We start from the raw sequence: 19686 nt of genomic DNA, 5'->3' as shown, positions 1-19686 counted from the left end.
AGGGATAAATCGGTAGGCTAAACTCTACAAGCACTGTACCATGATTCTTCCCATAAGATGGCATTTCTGTAATATCAAAACAGGCTCACAAGTGGGAAAGCTGCTCCCAGTCAGTTTCATTGCCCATGTGGTGGTGGATACTAACAGTCAACACCAACGATATTAAATGCATGAAGCATTGGATCTATAACTGTTAATAGCTGTTAAAAATGAAAACACAGGAAAAGAGCCTTCTGCAAATGTGCAGAAAGTGCCCTTTCCAAAATGCTCTAAGCATTTTGGCCAACATTTCAAAAGAAATGTTTCTTTATTAGCACTTATTTGAGCTGCCAACACAAAACTGGGCAAACACCCTGCAGAAAGGAAGGTGGTAGGCACAGGCATACCTGATTGCTTCTAGCATTCTCACAGACAAATGCTTCATAAGCTGCTGCAAATTTTGGAGCATTGTCATTGACATCAACAACCTTAATTGCAACTGGAACTTTGGCTTCCTGGTGTTGTTTGTCTACGGGAGCAAGCAAAACTGAAATGAAAACTAAGCAAGATATCCCCTCAAAGCAAATAAAACCCCAGCTGTATCCACAGAAAAATTGAATAAGCTAAAGTATTTTTATTGAGATTTATTTCAGTTTATCAAACTGAGACAATTAGAAGTCTACAGAATTTATACCACTGATTATAAAATAACTCAGTAAAATACTTACGGACTTCAACTGCAAAGACAGAGATATTATGCCAAGCAATTTCTTCCCTATCCAAAGCTTTTATTGTCTTGATATTGCCATCTTCTGCATTAATAATAAAGTATCTTTCAAGGTCAGTGTGGCGATCAATGGAATATCTAAAGAAGATTGCAAGCCAGTAATTAGATAAAAGAAAGATATACTATTTTCATGAGTCCAAATTGGCTAATTTTTATTTCTTTAAAAACTGTAAGTAATGCACTTATTGTTACCCTTAATATCATTTTCAAAGGGATGATATGCACTCTTTAAAAGGAGATTCACCTGGTTGGTTATAACATTTAGAAAAAAATATTGCATCAGAATGTTTGTAGTGAGTGAAAACTATTGTTTTTTAAAGTGATAATGTGTAAGCAAACCCCTAAATAGTCTGTATTTTCTTCTTTTATAAAGCATGATACATCTACTGAAATATTTATATTTTCTTCTGTTTCATATTAATCATGAAGATCTTTTAAGTCTTCTGGTCATTGGATTACTCAGAATGTTAATTAATCGTACCAGATTACTAAATATTATTCATTATCTACACATTTGTATGGCTTTACACAGCTCTGCTTTCTGTATCTTTACGTTGCAATTTTTTGAAATATTAACTATAACCACAAAAGAGTTTCATACTTAATTTTACACTGAAAACATGACAAACAAAAATAAATGAATAGAAGACTATCCAATGTAACTGCAGAGAGTGTGTCTATGTGTTCATCGTTATGCTTAGCAATTAGCCAACATAATCTAAAATCTACTGTGTAGACTTCTAAATTTTGAGAAAAAAAATGCTGTGATAACAGCACAGGATATTTATGGAAAATATAATTTAGAACAGAGTTTAGAACAGATGTCATGTATATTTTAGACGTAGCTATGGTATGCTTTCTTAGTGATACAGGCTTTGAGAAACTGGTAGCTTATGGAATAAGACATAAAAACAACGCTGTATGGTTAAAGTTATTATTCTGGGTGAATTTAGAATATTACTATGGTAGATCTATCACACTATCTTAATAACTTGTGTAACAATTCTAAAAGCTAATGCTTAGAAAGAAACAGCCTACCCTAAGGAAGCATACCTTATAGCACTGTTTGCAGCATCAGGGTCTTTGGCATGTACTTTTCCAACCACAGTACCAGATGCTGCATTTTCTTGTACTTCAAAAATATAACTTGGTTTTAAAAACACAGGTGGCTCATCGGCATCTTCTACTGATATCTTCACTGTTACTGTGTCTTTAAATGGTCCATTGCTGATGAATTTAGGATCAATATGTACATTGGCTGCCTCTACCTTCAGACTGTAGGACTTTTTGGTTTCAAAATCCAAGACCTGCAAGAAGCAAGACAATAATGCATTGCACAGTCAGGAAAACTAGAGTGCAAAAGCTGTAAGCAGTCCCCTCGTATTCAATGACATAAAACAAATGTAAGCATCTGTCAACAAGCTTGGACTGAAATGTGTGTATTTAAAAGCATAAAGACTCAAATGGAAGGAGCTACATTCTATGTATGGAGCAGCATAGGACAGCACTCAAAATATCATGACAGTGTCCTTGTCTTGCTCTCTGACTGCTGTATAACTCAGGAAATCATCTTTGCTGGGAAAATTAACCTTTCCTACATGAAACCTTCCAGGTAGTACAAGGGTACAATGGATAGGAAAGGGTTTTCCAGAAAATGCCATGCTTGGTCTTTCCCAAACTGGCAGGCATTTCTTTAGAGATATGGATGTGTCTTGAATTGGTACTAAGTGCACCATGAGATAGGACACAGACAAGTTAAATTTAAGTAGTAGAGGAAACAAGATGGTTTGCAGTGCTTTCAATTCTGTAATTCTTTCTATCCATAGATCTCATAGAACTTTACGAAGGGAAGGTAAATAATATCCCATGATCTAAGTCCATTTGGAAGCCTGATCAAAGTGACAGCATATCTGCATTGTCATTGACATGAAATGGCTGCAGTGTTGCAGTATTGGTAGCCTCAAAATGGTCATGCAGGTACCAACTACAATTCACAAAATATGCTAATCTATAGAATGAATGGTGTGACAGTTCGCTCACATGTTAAAATACGCAAAAAATACAATACACTCCCACCTCTAGAACAGACACAGTAATTGAACTACAGCATAGTTTTGACCAGAGGAGACCTCTGGGTCTCTTCCTGAGAGAATGCCCCGATGCGCAGGGCAGGGCTAACTTTGAAGTTAAGTTGTCCAGGCCTTCTTCTTTGAGTTTTGATTATCTCCAAGAGAGATTAACAGCTATAAAGATACAAAGGGCAAAATAATAATGCTTAAATAATGAATAAGATTTATGATTTATAATTTGTAATTGAAAATTCATTTAATAACACTTTTAATGATCACAGTGTTTTATTGTATGTGAAATCACCTTAATATTCTTGCTGCTTTTCGCATAGCCTGTGACTCCTTCAGAACAATATTGTGGACAATGCACAGCTGAAGAATTCAAACTACAGGGCATGAGGCTATTCAGACTGAACATAAAGCAACAGTGAATGTCTGCTACTTATCAGCACTAGGCAAAACTTCATTAACAATGAAGCTGATGGCATTGTATTTTACCGTGACTTTTTATTATGAATTCATTTAGTTTGTGCAATTAATCCACTGTACAGTATTTATGTAATTCTTCTGGGTTATTTTCTTCCATTCCAATTCAGCTAATGGGGAAATGGAATATTAAGAGTTAATCACAGCTTTAGAAACAAATTAAGTGAAATTGCATTTACTGATATTTTAGCTTAGGTGGCAATCCATTATTACCAAATATTCTGTCAGCACCAAAGAATATCACACATTAGTAGGCATTGCTCACCTTCTTGAGCTTTACAACACCTTCCTGAGTCTCATAATCTGTTGTAATTTCAAACATATCCATGCCATCCCCATCAATAATGCTGTAAGCTACTAAGCCATTTTCCCCAATATCTGGATCTTTGGCCTTCACTCTTCCTACTTCCTCTCCTGGAACAGCTGCTTCTGACACTGACATCTGGTACACACCTGGCGGAAGAAAAAAAAAAAAAAGGCATTTGCCTTTTTGTATTCATTCTATTCTCCAGTTGTACATTTACTCATTTAACTTGTGACTTCCAAATAAGCATAGTACTTCTGTGCAATTCTATGTTATAGAGAGCTCTGAAAAGCAAGTTATCTATGAAATGTTAAAAATCATTGGTAATCTATGTAACTACCTTCTCACTGATGTTTTAAACAATATCTGTGTATCTCAGTTCAGGGTGGAGTTAAAAAGCCAATCATTCAGAATGCAGAAATTCTTGTGACATCAAGGTTATCATTCATATCAGAAATGTTATTAGAAAAATGGAAGGAAAATTCTCCTTCACATGACTCAGTCATGGTATGACGTTATATTCTGTAGAGTTCTGGAGCTTTTCTGCTCGTTCGTTCAGGAGCCACAAATTATATACAGTGTGTATATAATGTGCTGTCAGCTAGAAAATAAAACTGCTGCTTTCTATGCCTTTAATTTGGAGTGTGAACATACGGTAGCAATGATTATTAGAATTTAACACAACAGAGAATACATATCAATTTGTATTGAATTCCATACCAAACAAAAAATGGCTTTCCCTCATCAAACTCTAATAGGAAAACTATCTCCAAGCATCCCACAAATGCAGTGCCATACAGGTTTCTTCTTGAGTATTTGGGCATACTAGAGGAAAGCAGTGGTGACCATGGATAAATTTGCTCTCCTAAAGTTGTTTTTTAGGCAGCAGCAATTCTAGAACCCTCCCAACTCATTCTAAAGTTCAGATAACACAACCTGATCCTAAATGTACAGATGTATGTTAACATTTTCTGTCACTTCACCAGTATTAAAACATTGGAAAAAAAGAAGCATGAGAAAATAAATAACCTAATTTATGTCCCCCTTCATAATTGCACTTTGTTGCTACATGAGCACCCTAGGAATATCAGGAGACTTACACCAGGCAGAAACTTGGCTCATTACCCACAAAAACAGTTGGCACATGTCACAGAAACAGGTCATTAACTCCAGTCACAAAGAACTATAAATTCAAGCACATAACTCATTAAGAGTTTGAGCAATGAACAAGAAAAAAAGAAAAAACACAACCAACAATAAAAGTCAGTCACTTGTATGTTTATATAAACAGATCAAATCCTGGTTTTCAGGTACAAAGCATTCCAAATTAAGTTTTTAAGTTGGGAGTGTATGATTAAGTACAGTAACTGCGATCATTTCTGATAATTTTAAATATTCTTCCAAAACACTCAATAAAGTAGCTTGAATTGTAGAGAAAAATCCATAATTTGGTGGGGTTACTCAATAAAATACCGTGTACTGGGATCCCAGACTATGATTTGGTGTGCAGAGGTATGTTTGTAAGGTATGTAAAACCTGACATTTTAATACTTTCTGATTAGAATGGTAGAAAATACTGACATAGATTTTACATGTACATATTGGTTTTGTCATTTAAGCACTTGTATGAGAGCCCTAATCTGCAACACTGGAAGAAGAGCTGTTGTCAGGAGACACAGTCATGTCCAGAATGTATCAATGTCATAATGGTTGCTTAGAGGAGAATCATGGTGGGCTAGGATGATGCACATACTGCACCCAAAGAAAAAACAAAAAAACCCATGAACACATGAGGAGATGAGATACAGAACAGATGTGTGGGTCTATTAATGTACTCCCATCCAACTGTGGAGACTGAATCTGTTAATGTCAGCCCTGAGTAATTTTATATGTGAAAAATAAATAGCACAGGTATAAAAAATAGCTTTATTTGACCACCAGCAATTCACTTCAAATACCAATTTAAAAATGCAATTGTACTAAATTTAGTTTGCATTTCAATGACAAAGTCTTGAGAGTCCAGTCTTAACTTTCATCTTTATGGATGTTTATCATTCACTTGAAGCGTTTATAGAAGTGAAGGATGAAGCACCTACATTTAACATGGAAGGCTATCTGAAATAAAAAATGATGCTCACTCATTTGAAGGTCTGTCAAAGACCTGAAAGGGCATAATCAGGAGCCGTTAATGTCTTGTGCAACACTTTCATCAAGAGCCAAGAAAACTAAGAGACTTCAAACCTGAGAAACACAGCTATAAGTATATAAAGTAGATCCCCTTTCCTCTGTCCATCTTCATAAAAAGAAAAAAAAAAAGTGGATTTTTTCATTGAAAATTACCATCATAACTACACTGGCAAATGGCTATGAACTTGGAGTACTGAAAAAGCATGATGAGACTACTTGGGAAATTCTTTCAAACACTCTAAGTCTAACTGGCAAGCTTTCTGATGCATACATGCTATGCGTGCACACTGCAACTCTCCCAATACAGAAGAATCTGTTCCTTCACAATACTTGTATGGATTTCTGTTTTAACCTACTCCAATTTCCCTGCAATGATTTCCTAAAGTTCTTGTGGTCCGTGCAGAGTAGTAAATGTTGCTTGATTTTTTAAAGTATCTTTTACATCCACAGTATAATTAGGAAAATGGGAAATGAAGTAAACCAGTTTATCCCAGCACTGCTGCAGGTGCGGTTTCCAGTATTTTTTACTCTTTGTTTTAACACACAAAACAGATCTCAAGAAATGTTACTTCTTTCTCTGTTAACAGGGAAGACCACACTGTGCGTCTCTGATCATATTATAGGTGTATTTCTAACATGACATGGTCCAGTAGTTTGAAAAATGACGTGTAGGGTTAGAAATCTTTATAATGTAATACTAATCTTAAAAAAGTTTTACTTTGCAAGAGAAAGCAAATAATTCAGGTATTAAAGCTCTATATGTTGCAAGCAAAAATGTGTAAATAATACTCACCTATTCACATACATGCTGCGAAAATTCATCACTTACTGCATTTTAAGTTTAGAGTATGTCTGCTACTATATATATAGAGATACCAATAGTAAATGTAATTAAGGATTTTGTTGTTACTTACTCTGTGGGAACTTTGGTGGGTTGTCATTGACATCTGTAAGTGTAATTGTCACTTTGGTTGTCCCTGAGAGGCCTCCCATGTGTCCTCCCATATCTTTTGCCTGTATTACAACGTGATACTCTTCCTTAGCTTCTCTGTCCATATTCGGAAGCGCAGTTCGTATGATTCCTATGAGTACAAAGAAAATACAGTGCATAAAATTTTTTACAAGCTCACATCATAAAAAATGGTTACTGCATTTATATCTTGCATTAGAATACAGCAATACTTGCAGTGATGGTGCAGATTCTGTTTTCCCTTCACTGTGCATGTGCTCAGGTAGGAGAGTTGATAGCAGTTTGGAATGTGATAGAAAGAGAAGCAGAAAGCAAAGAACCAGTGTTGATTTACTCTGATTCATACGCTGCATTCAAGGGATGTACCCAATGGCTCCCATTTGGGGAACAAAAACAACGAGAAATTAATCAAGTACTGGTGTGGCAGCAAGAAAAATGGGAAGAAATCCTCAGCATTGCTAAACAGAAGTCTTTCCTAGTAGGATGGGGAGCTGCACACCAAACAGGAGATCACCCTGCTCACCTTTTGAACAATCAAGTAGATCCACTAACCCATCCAGCCACATTAGCAGGGGAAGTGGAGGGGGAAAAATGGGGACAGCTGTTAGAATGTTAAACGAGGTCATTCTGGAAGTAAAGACCTTTATAAAGAGGCAGTCAGTAGGGGATGGTCCATGATGTAACACCATTATCTCAGCAAGTGGCCTATACTGTACATGACTACGGGAAAGTAACCATCTCAAGGACCAAACCCTACAATTAAGGGACAACAAGGGGCTGTGGGATATTTGGCAAATAGATTACATCAGTCCTTTTTGTCTCTCAGAAGTCAAAAGGTGTGGGTTGGTAGGAGTCAACGTAATTTCTGGACTAAAGCTGAAGCTGCCCTGTGAGCAACAGGGAAATATATAGTGGACAGTCTGAAGTCATGGTTTAGTTTTTTTCTAAACCCAGAGTTACTTAATCAGATAATGCTACCCACTTTACTGCTAGTATGGTTCAGGAATGGGCACGAGACGAAGGGATACAATGGATTTTCCATACCCCATGTTATCCCCAGGCAAATGGTATTGTAAAATGTACTAATGGACTCCTAACATGAACCTGAGACCACATGACCCTGTATAGGCGGGACAAATATCTGATGCAGTAACTAAAGTCAGTGAGTGATGGGGAGTATATGGTTGCCCCAGACTCACAACTTTTTGCTGTAATCCTCCACCCCTCTTTCCCAGAACCACAGAGTATAGGAACCCAAGGAATCCAATGTCCTACCCAGGACAACCAGTTCTAGTGGCTTTACCCACTGTGGGACAAGCATCTCTAGTACTGAAAGCTCAAAAAAAATCTGTATACATGGGTAGCTGCTGATGCCCATAGGAAAGATCATAAGATCCATACCAGATGGATCATCCCTCCCTTTTAGATCAGTTATGTATAAGTGTGGTTGGACTATGAAGTCCAAACCATTTCCTTTGCAACAGTGACTGGCCAAAAAGCAAATCAGGTGAAGATCCATGTGCCCACCTGCTGATGTTCCCCTACTGGGTCCATCTCCATTAACTCTTCTCTACCAGGTACTTCCAATGGTTTGGGGAATTTCTAAGTGTTTTATGGGGTATTTTTTGCACTTTCACCCACTACATCTGGGTGACAGACCCAACAGTAATCAAGTTGTATAATTAGTGTGACAAGCATCAGAGAATTGTGATTCATCTATGTTTGTCCCCTAAGTAAGCTAACTGCAGTTTTATTGCCTCACCAACTTAACTGGTTTGAAGTCAAGTCAAATAGCATTTTTAACCTGTGTTAGAAAGATATGTCTTGGATTAATGTATTTATATGTGTTACGCAAATCTACTGCCAGAATCAAGAACATACCCAACATAAAAATACTTTATCCACTCAAACTACTCATGGTTTGGAGGACAACTTAGTCCTAACATTGATAAAGGGGCTTGCAACTGCCCTCAATGAATCTAGTATTACTGCTTGCTTGCCTCTGCCTAAATCTGTAGAAAACTCCCTTTCCATGGATATTCTTCCCATAGACATCTCAGGAAGTTTGCTATGACTGTGAAATACCCAGGGTATCTTTGAAGTAGCCAATTCTTATTCCTCAGATAGAAGGCAAGTTTCTGTACAAATTAATCAGCCATTAAATTTTTCCATGATAAATAGCACAACCTGCACATATTATGAAGAAGGTTTAAACATAACTTCTATCTGTGATCAGATTTTATGGGGAACAATATATTTACAACACCGGGGATGGGAAACTAACATACTATAGTCTAATCAACCAATAAATGCAACCTAGTGCATACACAGAGCAAGATTTTCCCAAAAGAAAAGCTGACATCCTCCCTGGCTTCCCCTCCTGTAATAACCACCCAGTAATAATAGAGCCTGGTTTGAATTAGAGTCAGGATTTCACACCGTTCAAACCAGGATTCACTTTTGCCTCAGTATCAAACAAATCAGCATTGTGGTCTTGCCAAAATGTAACAAATTACTCTAACTGGAGACAATATGATCTTAATATGTGGGGTTTTTTCGCCTTGTGATTGCCATTCTAGATAATCACCATCCTCTGATCTCCCAGAGCCATAATTCTCAAACTTGTACTGGGACCCTTTTCAGTTTTGTAGAAACAGTTAGCTTTAGACATGTTATTGTTAAATGAAGATATTGTTCATGACTGACACAGCTATCGTGCGATGTATGATTACTCGTATTGTCACTTCTATACTTCCTTCTGATCTTATGTGCCTATAACCACTGTGAATGAAGACACCGGACACCGAGCCCAGCAGTGATTGAGCCACAGTCTATTCTGAGAACTTGGATATTGAGCTTGTCTCAGGCACCATTTGCATTTGACCATGGGAAGCTTTGAGCCTAAACAAAGCAAATAACAAGGATGCTATCAACGGCTATCAATACTGCTTAGATAGGATTGTTCTGACCCTTTTCTTCAAAGCTGATAAGCCTCCACGGGAATGTGAAAGGATGACTCAAGGATCACTCAGAGGATGGATTTGCAAAGCAGACACCATGACATGAGGGACAACGACCACATAGAGAAATCTTAAGGGACCCCCAAATTCAGAACTTCACAAGTGCCCAATAAACTGTGCCCATCATTATCATAGTAATGCCTCTCTATGCTTCGTATGCAAGTTATGGACAACACCCCAAAAGAATATGAGCATAAAAGTGCCAGGCTCAGGTCAGAGGGAGAGTTCACAACACCAACGATACCATGGATAAAGAGGACCAAGAAGACATCACTGCATCCATGGTGATACTTCTCTATCTCTTTCTTTCCTTTTTTTTTTTTTTTTTTTTCTCTCTGATTTATCCTCTCCTCTCTCTTTTACAGATTATTGACTAAAACTAAGTAAAAACATGTAGCACGGGACTTACTTATCCAGTTAAAGCAATCGTTTTTGGGCTATTATATCTAACTACATGCCTTATATTTTGTATTAATAAACCATAAAACTGGTTGGTTGGTGTATTTTCACCTTAATTCAGTACAAGGGTATCATGAAGTTGGTCCCAAGGGGAATAAGGTCATACTAAACGATTCCTTTCAAGTCACTCTGTGACAGAGGTCACGGATACTGGTAGTGTACACAGAAGCTCTACCAAATGCCAGGGGACCAACCTGTGAAAGTTCTTAGCTAGAATCAGAATAGAATGAAGGAAGTTTTGCTCAAACACATTCAGTAGATATATCCAACTGTACTGCCTCAATCAATACATTTAGTTCTACATTTAATGTATTCCATTTATGAGGTCGTACTCAAATAAACTGCTCAATAATACCTGTTTGAGCTTCCACCGAGAAGTACGGCTGACCTTCAAGAATACTGTAAACCAATTTGGCACTGTTCCCATAGGTAGGATCATCAGCATCTGAAGCTGTTACCTGAATAACTGATGTACCTGAAAACAGAGAGCAAACACAGGAGCAATACAGTTAAAATCAAATATGTCAGTAAGAACCATGCAGAGATGCTTTCAGTCATACAGCATAACTATTTCTTAACTTTTTTATTTCCAGGTTTGGAAAAAATCTACTTGGCAATTTATATACAACAAAATAAACTCATATGACCCAACAAGATTTGTCACTACCTGTGATGTGGATTAGTGTTCTAAACAGTGAGGTAGATATAAAAGTCAGTAGTCACTCCATATCATTATGTTTCTTCCTCAGTAGTTTAAGCATTATATTGCTTTTGTCATTAGACAACCAAACAATAGGTATTTCTCTTTATATTTTCCTCAGTAAATTTCAGAGAAACAATTCCTGTAGAAATCTCTGATACAGACTCAAACTCAAAACAGGAGATGAAGATGCATTAGACAATGTGGCAATAACTCCCTTTTTTTATTACACAGCTCTGCCAAAAGAATAATCATGATGTTTACTCCACAGAGGATTCACACTCCATAAATTCCAGGGGATCCTAATGGTCCTTCCTAGGAAGAAAAAGTCCTATACTAGGAACCACCTTGAGACACCTCAGCCATGAAAGTTAATCCTGTGTAGGGCTTGATTTGGTCAGCAAACAAGATAAATTGACTGAGTCACTGGCTGAGTATGAAGTGAATTTTACTTCCCAAAATTCTAGACAATAAGAATTAAAGTCAATACATACTGACAATGTAACGTCTTACATAAGACCAAGAATTGAAGTGCATTTAGGGGTACTTACCTACATTTGATCTCTCTGGCACATTTGCATGGTAGTTTTCATGAAGAAACTCAGGCGGGTTATCATTTATATCTTGAACTTTAACAATGAATTCAGAAGGTGGTTCTAAGGGTCTGTTAGTGTTCCTGTCTACAGCCTGTGCTGTGAGAGTATACTGAGCTCTCTCCTCCCGGTCCAGTGTCTTTGTTGCGTGGATGTTCCCTGATTTGTCATCAATAACGAAAATGATTCCCGCTCCTTCACCTGAGAGAATGTATTTAATATTTCCATCCCCAGAATCAATATCTGAATGCAGCTACAAAATGAGAAACAGATATACCTTAACAGGATGGTATACATTTTGTGTACCTGTTCATGAAAAAAAAGAGTTTATGATATTACAGTCATTTCACATCTTTCAAAAATCTTGCCTTCCATCAAGCAATAATCCATATTCAGGCACATGCTGTCAGCACATCCACCCTGCATTCAGAGAAGCTGCCTGAAGAGGTCTGCATGCTGCTATCACACTTAGGGTGCTACTGAGACCCAAGCTTGAAGATTTCAGGAAGAGAATACATAAGAAGATAGCTATAAAAGATTATTTATTCAAATGGTGTTGGAAGGAAGAGTAATTTTTATACTTTGTACACTTTGTACTAGTTATATTCTACTAGGTTGCAAGTAAAAGGTATTAAGTGACAAATGGGATGTAAAGAATGATCCAATCAGTGATTACCAACAAGTTTTTAATCACCACCTCTTTAACACAAAAGAAGTAATAAATACTTACTAAATATTCTTACTTTCACAACCAATGCACAATTCAGTTTGATGAATTGGGGGAACATTGGATGAAATTACAGACTTACTGATTTTATATTGACATATACAAGTTGCATTACACTAATAATCTTTTAAAAAAGAATACCCAAAATAGTATTTTCTGTCACTGATCCTGTTCTCCACTCCTTTTGTGCTGGGGTTAACACAATTATGCTGACTATTAATAAACTAGCAAACACACTTTTATGTGTAACATAAATAACAGTAACAGAATAAAAATCAGTCCAGGATGTGTGTACGTACACATGTGCACACAGATACATCTCTCTCTGTATCTACTCCTCATATATTTAATTTTACTGATAACTTGAAAATGAAAAGACAACGAGATACCTATTGAGTACACTTTCACTGAGATACTGGGTTAGACATTACTATTTTTAAAGACCAAAAAGTGATACCACGTATTCTTGAGACATATTGTTGCTCTAGTGGTTGCTGTGGCTCTTGCTGTTGTGTTAAATAAGCTTGTACACCTTCATTTGAAGACTGCTGAGGTCAATGGAAAAAAAAAATTGTATTTGCTTCAGTAGTATTTTGTTTATCACCTGAATTCTACGTGAATAAGTAGCTGTTGAAGAAGCAACTAATACAACAGAAAGGAACAGCAAGAAAAAAAGCAACTCACAAAATAATATAAATTAAGAATATTAACTGATGAATGAAAAAAAGAAATTCATTCTTACCCTTCCTACTAGTACAGGATCTGGTCCTGTATACTCTTCTATAACAAAGAACTGATTCCACACCCAGCCTCTTTTTGACCGATGCAGAACTTGTCCTTCTTTTCCTTTCTCATGGTGACCATGAAGTGATGGCCTTGTGTGGTTCAGTTTTTCTGCAGTTATGGCATGGCTGTAATACAACATGCCCAAGCAGATAAGAGCAGCGTGTAAACAATGGTCCTCCTTCATTTTTGGTTATTTTGTAGGCACAGGAGTGTCCAAGAATCTACCCCTTCCACCTTTGAAGTCAAAAAGTCTGGGGCTACTGAAAAGTGTCAGATAAAATGTTGTGCACATAGGATGACACCACACATTAAACGCATCACTTTAATGCTCTGAAGCTTCCCAACTTAATTCCTGAAAGAAAGTAAAATAGAGAAGATTGTCAGTTCTTTTATGTCTTTGAAGTGCAGTAATTTTTTCATTAAGCAAAATAAAACTAGAACTACTTTGGGAAATATTGAGATAATAAGAAGAGTAAAATATATTAATAATTATGACATACTGAATAATGAACATATTTGTAGTTTTGTTACATGTACATGTTACATGTAACTGCCACCTTGTAAAATCTCCTGACTTGCTGCTCCTGACTCATTTGGAAGTTGAAAGATAGAAAGCCATGTTCTCCTATGATCCTTTCAAGTGGATTTAGCCCAAAATGCAAGGTAAGTGTAGAAATACCTACCCTCTTTGGAGCTTAGATATAAGGTGATAAGCCATAGGTTTAGATATAAGATAGATAGCAAGATATTTGCATCAAGAATGGAAAACTTCTACACATGCCTAGAGAAATGCTTTTTGACGACCAACAGATTTTCATGCTGAAAATAACTACCAGTGTTTTACTAGGCAGGAGCAGTGGCTGACACAACTCAGAGTACCTACATTCTGGATTTAGACTGTCAAAGTATCTGTTCTACCTCCCTCTGAGGCGCAAGTCATCAACACAGAGATGCAGCATTGATTGCCAGACCTGCCGTCATTGGGCTGATGACAGTAAATGCCACAAACCAATAAAAACATATTCAGATACTTTTGATGTTATAACATTTGATTTGAGTATTTATTCTTACCTTTCCTGTGATTTTAATTACCAGAATTATATAGAGTTCTTATTTTCTAATAATTATTAAAGGTCAGATTTAATATTTGAAGCAGAAATTGCATAATACAGTGAAATCTGAACAGAGCTTTATACCTCCACTAGCTAGCAATCCGTCATAAAGGCCACTTTGACTTATCCCTGGAGTTTCCAATATATTCTTTTTCAGTCTTTAAAGAACAGCCAATTTTTACAAGGTCCCTACACTGTTTCAGCTTTCAGTGTAATTCACTCTTCTGCAAGATACTAATGAAACCTCAACGTTATATTCATACAGGCATATGAAAAAAATAATAGTCAATTCTAAATGGAAAGGACACTTCTTTTCCCCCCAGTTTTGCATAAGAAAAAAAAATAAAATTGAAGCCCATAGTATGCAGCACTTATAAAGATTCCCTATCTTTTAACTTTATTAAACCATAATAAATCTTTTTTAAAGACAAGCCGTTATATTCTCTACTCATCCCACAAATATGAAATGATTTATTCTGTCCTGCTTAGTAAACACCCCTAGATTTACATCCCTGTGGCAGGTGTAGATTTATTTCCACAACAAGCAGGCTCTGAGGTTACTTCTCTCTACAGAAATTCACATACATATTAAGGCCAGTTCAATCTGCTTCATAATTGCCTGCAGTTAATCAATGATACTGCTGTTTCAGATGTAGTTTGCTATGGAGTGTCCTTTGAGCTCAACAGTCCTCAATGCCATGCCCAGCATAGTTAATTATGCTGGGTAAGTATTCCTGCTATAGGGATCTACACTCCTGTGTTGCATTTGGAGCTTGGACTGTTAAATGGAGCCTACATATTCCAAACAGCAATGAAATGGGAAGGTAACACCTAGTCAACTGCGCATTTTCAAACCTTCTGGGGAAAAAAAAAAGTAAGTAAACTACTTAGATTAACAAATTTTGGAAGGGTTTGAAAATTAAACTCACTGATAATTATTGATCATTAATACCACATAATTATCTCAATAATGATAATAAGTAAACAAATATGACCATCATTCCCAAACTTCTCAATACTGTTACGTAAATCAGTAAGCATTTTATAAAGATGCTTAACAATAATGGAAGAGGCAGGCTGATACATATGCTGCTTATTATCAGCTATTCTAGTGTGAAGTGCTGGAAATGAAATATTAATCACATATCCATGCTTAATTTACTAATAAGAATTTAAAGCAATAATTGTTTGCTAACCTTTTGTTTTATCTTCTGCATACACATGTATAGAGAGGAAGCAACAAGACCACATGTCTTCAAGATAAAGAAAGCTTTGATGTTATCTCTCATCCACTACTTGGGGAAAAAAAGTCACTAAGATTCTTTATGGTAATTGCTTCTGGTTTGAATTATAATGTGAAAGGATTCCTCACCAGTAATGCCAAGTTGGCTCTTTAATAACTGACTTACTTGTATATAGGCTGAAATTAAAGCTAGAGCTGCAGTCAGTATGGTCTCTTTGGCCTCCTCATGCCTCTCTCACCTCCTCTCTTCCTAAGGTTCATATTCTGTTCAGATACAGTGGTTACCACAGGAGTAAGCCCTCTGACTCCTACTGGCATAAGAAAAGCTAATAGAATAAACCAACAGGGTTCCACTGAAGTCTGTGTAATCATTTACATCCAAAACAGCTACAGTTTGGCTTTTCATAAACTAGTTTCTTCCTAAAAGGCAAGGTACACAAGATGCTCTCAAGTTAAAGCTAAAACAGACTTCATTAAAAAACAAAGCAGTCTTTATTAGCAAGAAAGAAGACACCTTTTTTCTTTTCTTCTCTTTTTTTTTTCCCCAAAAACAATCTACTTAGAACCTTTCAAACATTTCAACCTTAACTCAGCTGCTGAAATTCTAATTTCCTACTTCTTGAAGCAGGAAAGATGGAAAAACAGGTAAATAATTTACAAAGTAGTTCCTTTTCTTGTGGAGAAATGCTTCTTAATCCTGTAAGCATGGAATACAGACCTAGCAATGGCAATTGCCACAGCTGACTTGACTGCTGCTCTGGTGAGCACAAATTCTTTGAATGCAGCACTTTTATTCAGGCATTGCACAACACTACACAGATAGTGAATTGTCAGAATCATTTGCTGTGAATGTTTCTAGCTTATTTAAAAAAGCATGACCCTGGAGATACCCACAATATTATTGTGATTTCTACACATAGATTATAAACCTCAACTACGGCAAAGCCAATCTCAGTGGGAAGTTGACCAAACTGCAACATCCTGTTTTTTTCCATTGTTGTTTAGAATTGCATAACATGTAATTTTGAAATCCTAAGTTTTCCCAATAAATCTGTAAAAAAAATCTGCTTCCCACTTCCTTAAACATAGTGCATGAATGAAGATGGACTTCTTCTCAAAAGAAAGAATTTCATTAACATATTTGAACTGAATACAAACAAATATTGAGAAATTTTGGGACTAAATAATAGGTCTATCAGGGGTAAAGGGAAAATAAGTTAGCCAGCCACCACACAAGAGCAAATCACATCAGAGTGGCACATGAATGCAATGAGATTCCCAATACTGCCTCTGTAAGTTGATCAGTCAAGGTACTCAGCACAGAATAGAATCAGGGTCTTGACTGCTCCACAGCATATCAGCTCCATCCTTTTTGTGCAATCTTGCATTGAGGTGGCGGAGCACAGAGACTCAACCCACAGCACAGCATAGGGGAGAGGTGCCATTGTGGAGTTATCCCAGCTCTAATGGGCTATTCTAAAGTCAGTCTGCTCCACAAAACTTCACACACAATTTTGAATGTTCATAGATGACTAATAGACAAAAACAGCCAGCAAAGATTATTTTAATGACAAGATCAGTTGCGGAAGTGAAGTCTAGCCAATTTTAAATTTCTTTCATCATATTTATAGAAAAGATAATCCCAGACATTCATGATGACTTCCTGTGGGATATTAAATGACCATATGCCAAATTATAATAGACTAAACAATTTTTCTTATTTGTGTAGGCCATAACTTCTGGATGAAACATTGAAATAGCAATTGTTCTCAGGAACACACTTGGCAGAGAGCAGTCAAGCACTGTAGAAATATAATAATGGATGATTATGTCCTGAAATATTTTGCAAAAGTATCAAGTAAATATAGCCAACTCCCATTCCAATTGAGACTTTAGCTGTAATTAGAATTAGCTGAAAAGATGAATGATTTATTTTACAATAATTTTATTGTCAGACAAGGACATGAATAGTTTTTTAACAGCAGAATAAATATTGGATCATATGAGTTCTAAAGTTAAAGATGTCTGAATTTCAGGCATAATGATGGAGTGGTGGGTACAGATGGCTGATCCCCATGGAGGCAGGGAGAGACCTACTGTGGCTAGGCAGTGCACCCAGCTTTGCAGGGGCCTCTCCTCTGTGACTCAGCACAGTAAAGCTAACAAGAACTCGGGCATTTTCTGCTTTTGGGAAGAGCTGTTCTGAGCAGCCTCAGGGTTCATACTCCATGGTTTAACCTCAGTGGTTAGCTAACACTCTCTTTTTTCCTAGAATACTATAATCAAGGTCATGAAAAATGAGCAGTTCACATGGATAGAAGGTAGGAAAAAGATTTCCAGATCAAATAATCAGTCAAATCCTACTGAGCCCACACTGGTTAATCTTTAGGACATATCATGAATTTAACTACTTTAGGATTTTTTAATAAAATACATAGATTGAGGGATGTGGAATAGTTCCATGTTTCATTACTCATGTGCATTGAGTATGTATGAATGTATGCATAGCCGTGAGAATGCACGAGTTCAGTCTGGCATGTATTTTTATCTCCTTGTAGACTGCTGTATTCAAATATCTGATGCCTAAGTATTTTCAAGAAATTTCTATAAATTAATATGAAAATATTTTGGAAGATACTCGTTCTTGCTGCAGAAAGCTATTCAGCTCTAGCCAGTAAATTTCACACATCTTCATAACTTAACATTTGCGTTTAGTTTGCAATTAAAAACTTAAATTAGTTGGGTTTTTTTATTTTAGTTTTTCCTTGTTTAAGAAAACTTTGTTCTCTTCCTTGACCCATTTCAAGGAAATGGTACATGAAAGTACGTGAATAGCCTGGTCCCTTTTGTTTATGAAAAAAGATGCAATACCAAGAATCAGTAGCTTCCACATATAAATTTTCCCAATACTTGCTAATTTTAGGATATTCTGCATTATCAGACAAATCTTTGAATAGATTTTCTCTTAGACTCACTGTACAACCCACTTGTGAAAAGAAGACATTTTATTTACATGAAATAATAATATACAATGCATCAAGATCTGCTATACAGCATATCCAGTGTGCACGACACATATAGCAAAGCTAATTCTTAAAATAAACCCTTCAGTCTTGAGGAATGACAAACTTTCTGTGAGATTTGAGGTACCCTAAGTCTGGACAAGACTATAATTAGGACTATTTTTTTCACTGGAACTTGAGTATGCCTTATTTTTCCTTGGTAGAGCTACGTATACGATATGAAGAACTGAGAAAGGATGAACACTGGTGCATCATCATTTGCAAGATGTACTTTAAATGGAACAAACTCAACTGGAGAATGAGACATCAGCTTTTTAAACATTCAGCTGCATCTCAGCAATCAAGGGCTTTATGGATGCCTTTCCAGTAGGAAATCACTCCATTAGGAGATGGAATTTTGCTTCCTCAAATGAACAGTTTTTCCAAGGGCAGTATTAGGACATAAAGCTCTATTCACACATCAACAGAGTTCGCTGTCAAAGTGCCAGGTCCATGGCCCTTACTTATCACATACAAAATAGGAAAATTAAAAACTGAAGAAATCCATACCCAGGAAACTGATTTTATGAATATGACTAACCCCATGAGACTAGTCATATATATATATATTTGTATCTACTGGGAACCAAGCATTAAAGGCCAGTAAGCAGTAGTATAATGTAAACTATTGTTTCAGTGACAACAGATCTGATCTCTAATACAGAAAAAATATTTTCATGATGCATATGTAACTGCTAAATCTCATTTTTCCCAGTGCTAAAGCAGACCTCCAGCAATTAACTCCCTGTGAGCCCTTCTGAAACATTGACTCTCTCATTGAAGCATATTTCAGTTCTCACTGGAGCGAACGGCAAATAGCCCTTATCTGAATTTGAATGCAAATTGATACAAAGTCTTTTGTGTCATTCACAAAACATAATTAGTCTTATATGATAAAGTATTTAGTCCTGAAAAGGAAGTCTTTCATATTTAAAGATACTTGGGGGGAAAAAATCTCATAGTTATTCCACTAAATAGTGAGAACCTTACACTCCCCCAGTTCATATTCTGCTGTTTTGCGTGGGAGCACAATGCAATTACAAAGGTTATAATCTGAGGTTGCAGTTCTGCAGAGCTAAGCATATATATAACTTTGTATATGCAAACAGCCAAGATTCTAGGAGTATTCTACTACAGAGGCATTCTAGGTCATGGCAAGATTCGTATGTACTAAATACATACATAAAATCATTACAGAACTG

General features: G+C 36.5%; 1 protein-coding gene across 3 annotated transcripts in view; it reads right to left on the bottom strand.

Annotated features, from left to right (window-relative positions):
* The window catches only part of CDH11 (cadherin 11), an 87056-nt gene that overhangs the window by 11405 nt on the left and 55965 nt on the right, over nt 1–19686 (bottom strand). For all 3 annotated transcript variants that reach the window (XM_061372368.1, XM_061372367.1, XM_061372369.1), the window contains 8 exons: nt 13024–13419; nt 11513–11807; nt 10617–10736; nt 6727–6894; nt 3587–3774; nt 1820–2073; nt 708–844; nt 387–508 (listed from right to left, as the gene is read on the bottom strand). In XM_061372368.1, the coding sequence (XP_061228352.1) occupies nt 387–508; nt 708–844; nt 1820–2073; nt 3587–3774; nt 6727–6894; nt 10617–10736; nt 11513–11807; nt 13024–13251 (1512 nt within the window). In that variant the 5' untranslated portion in view covers nt 13252–13419. The remainder of the gene's footprint in view (nt 1–386; nt 509–707; nt 845–1819; nt 2074–3586; nt 3775–6726; nt 6895–10616; nt 10737–11512; nt 11808–13023; nt 13420–19686) is intronic.

This window comes from Neopsephotus bourkii, unplaced genomic scaffold (genome assembly GCF_033783945.1).
Source record: "Neopsephotus bourkii isolate Nb327-2 ecotype Australia unplaced genomic scaffold, CSIRO-AGI_Nbou_v1 NB_1607, whole genome shotgun sequence".
NCBI classification, from domain to species: domain Eukaryota; kingdom Metazoa; phylum Chordata; class Aves; order Psittaciformes; family Psittacidae; genus Neopsephotus; species Neopsephotus bourkii.
This window is presented reverse-complemented; position numbering and strand designations above follow the sequence as displayed.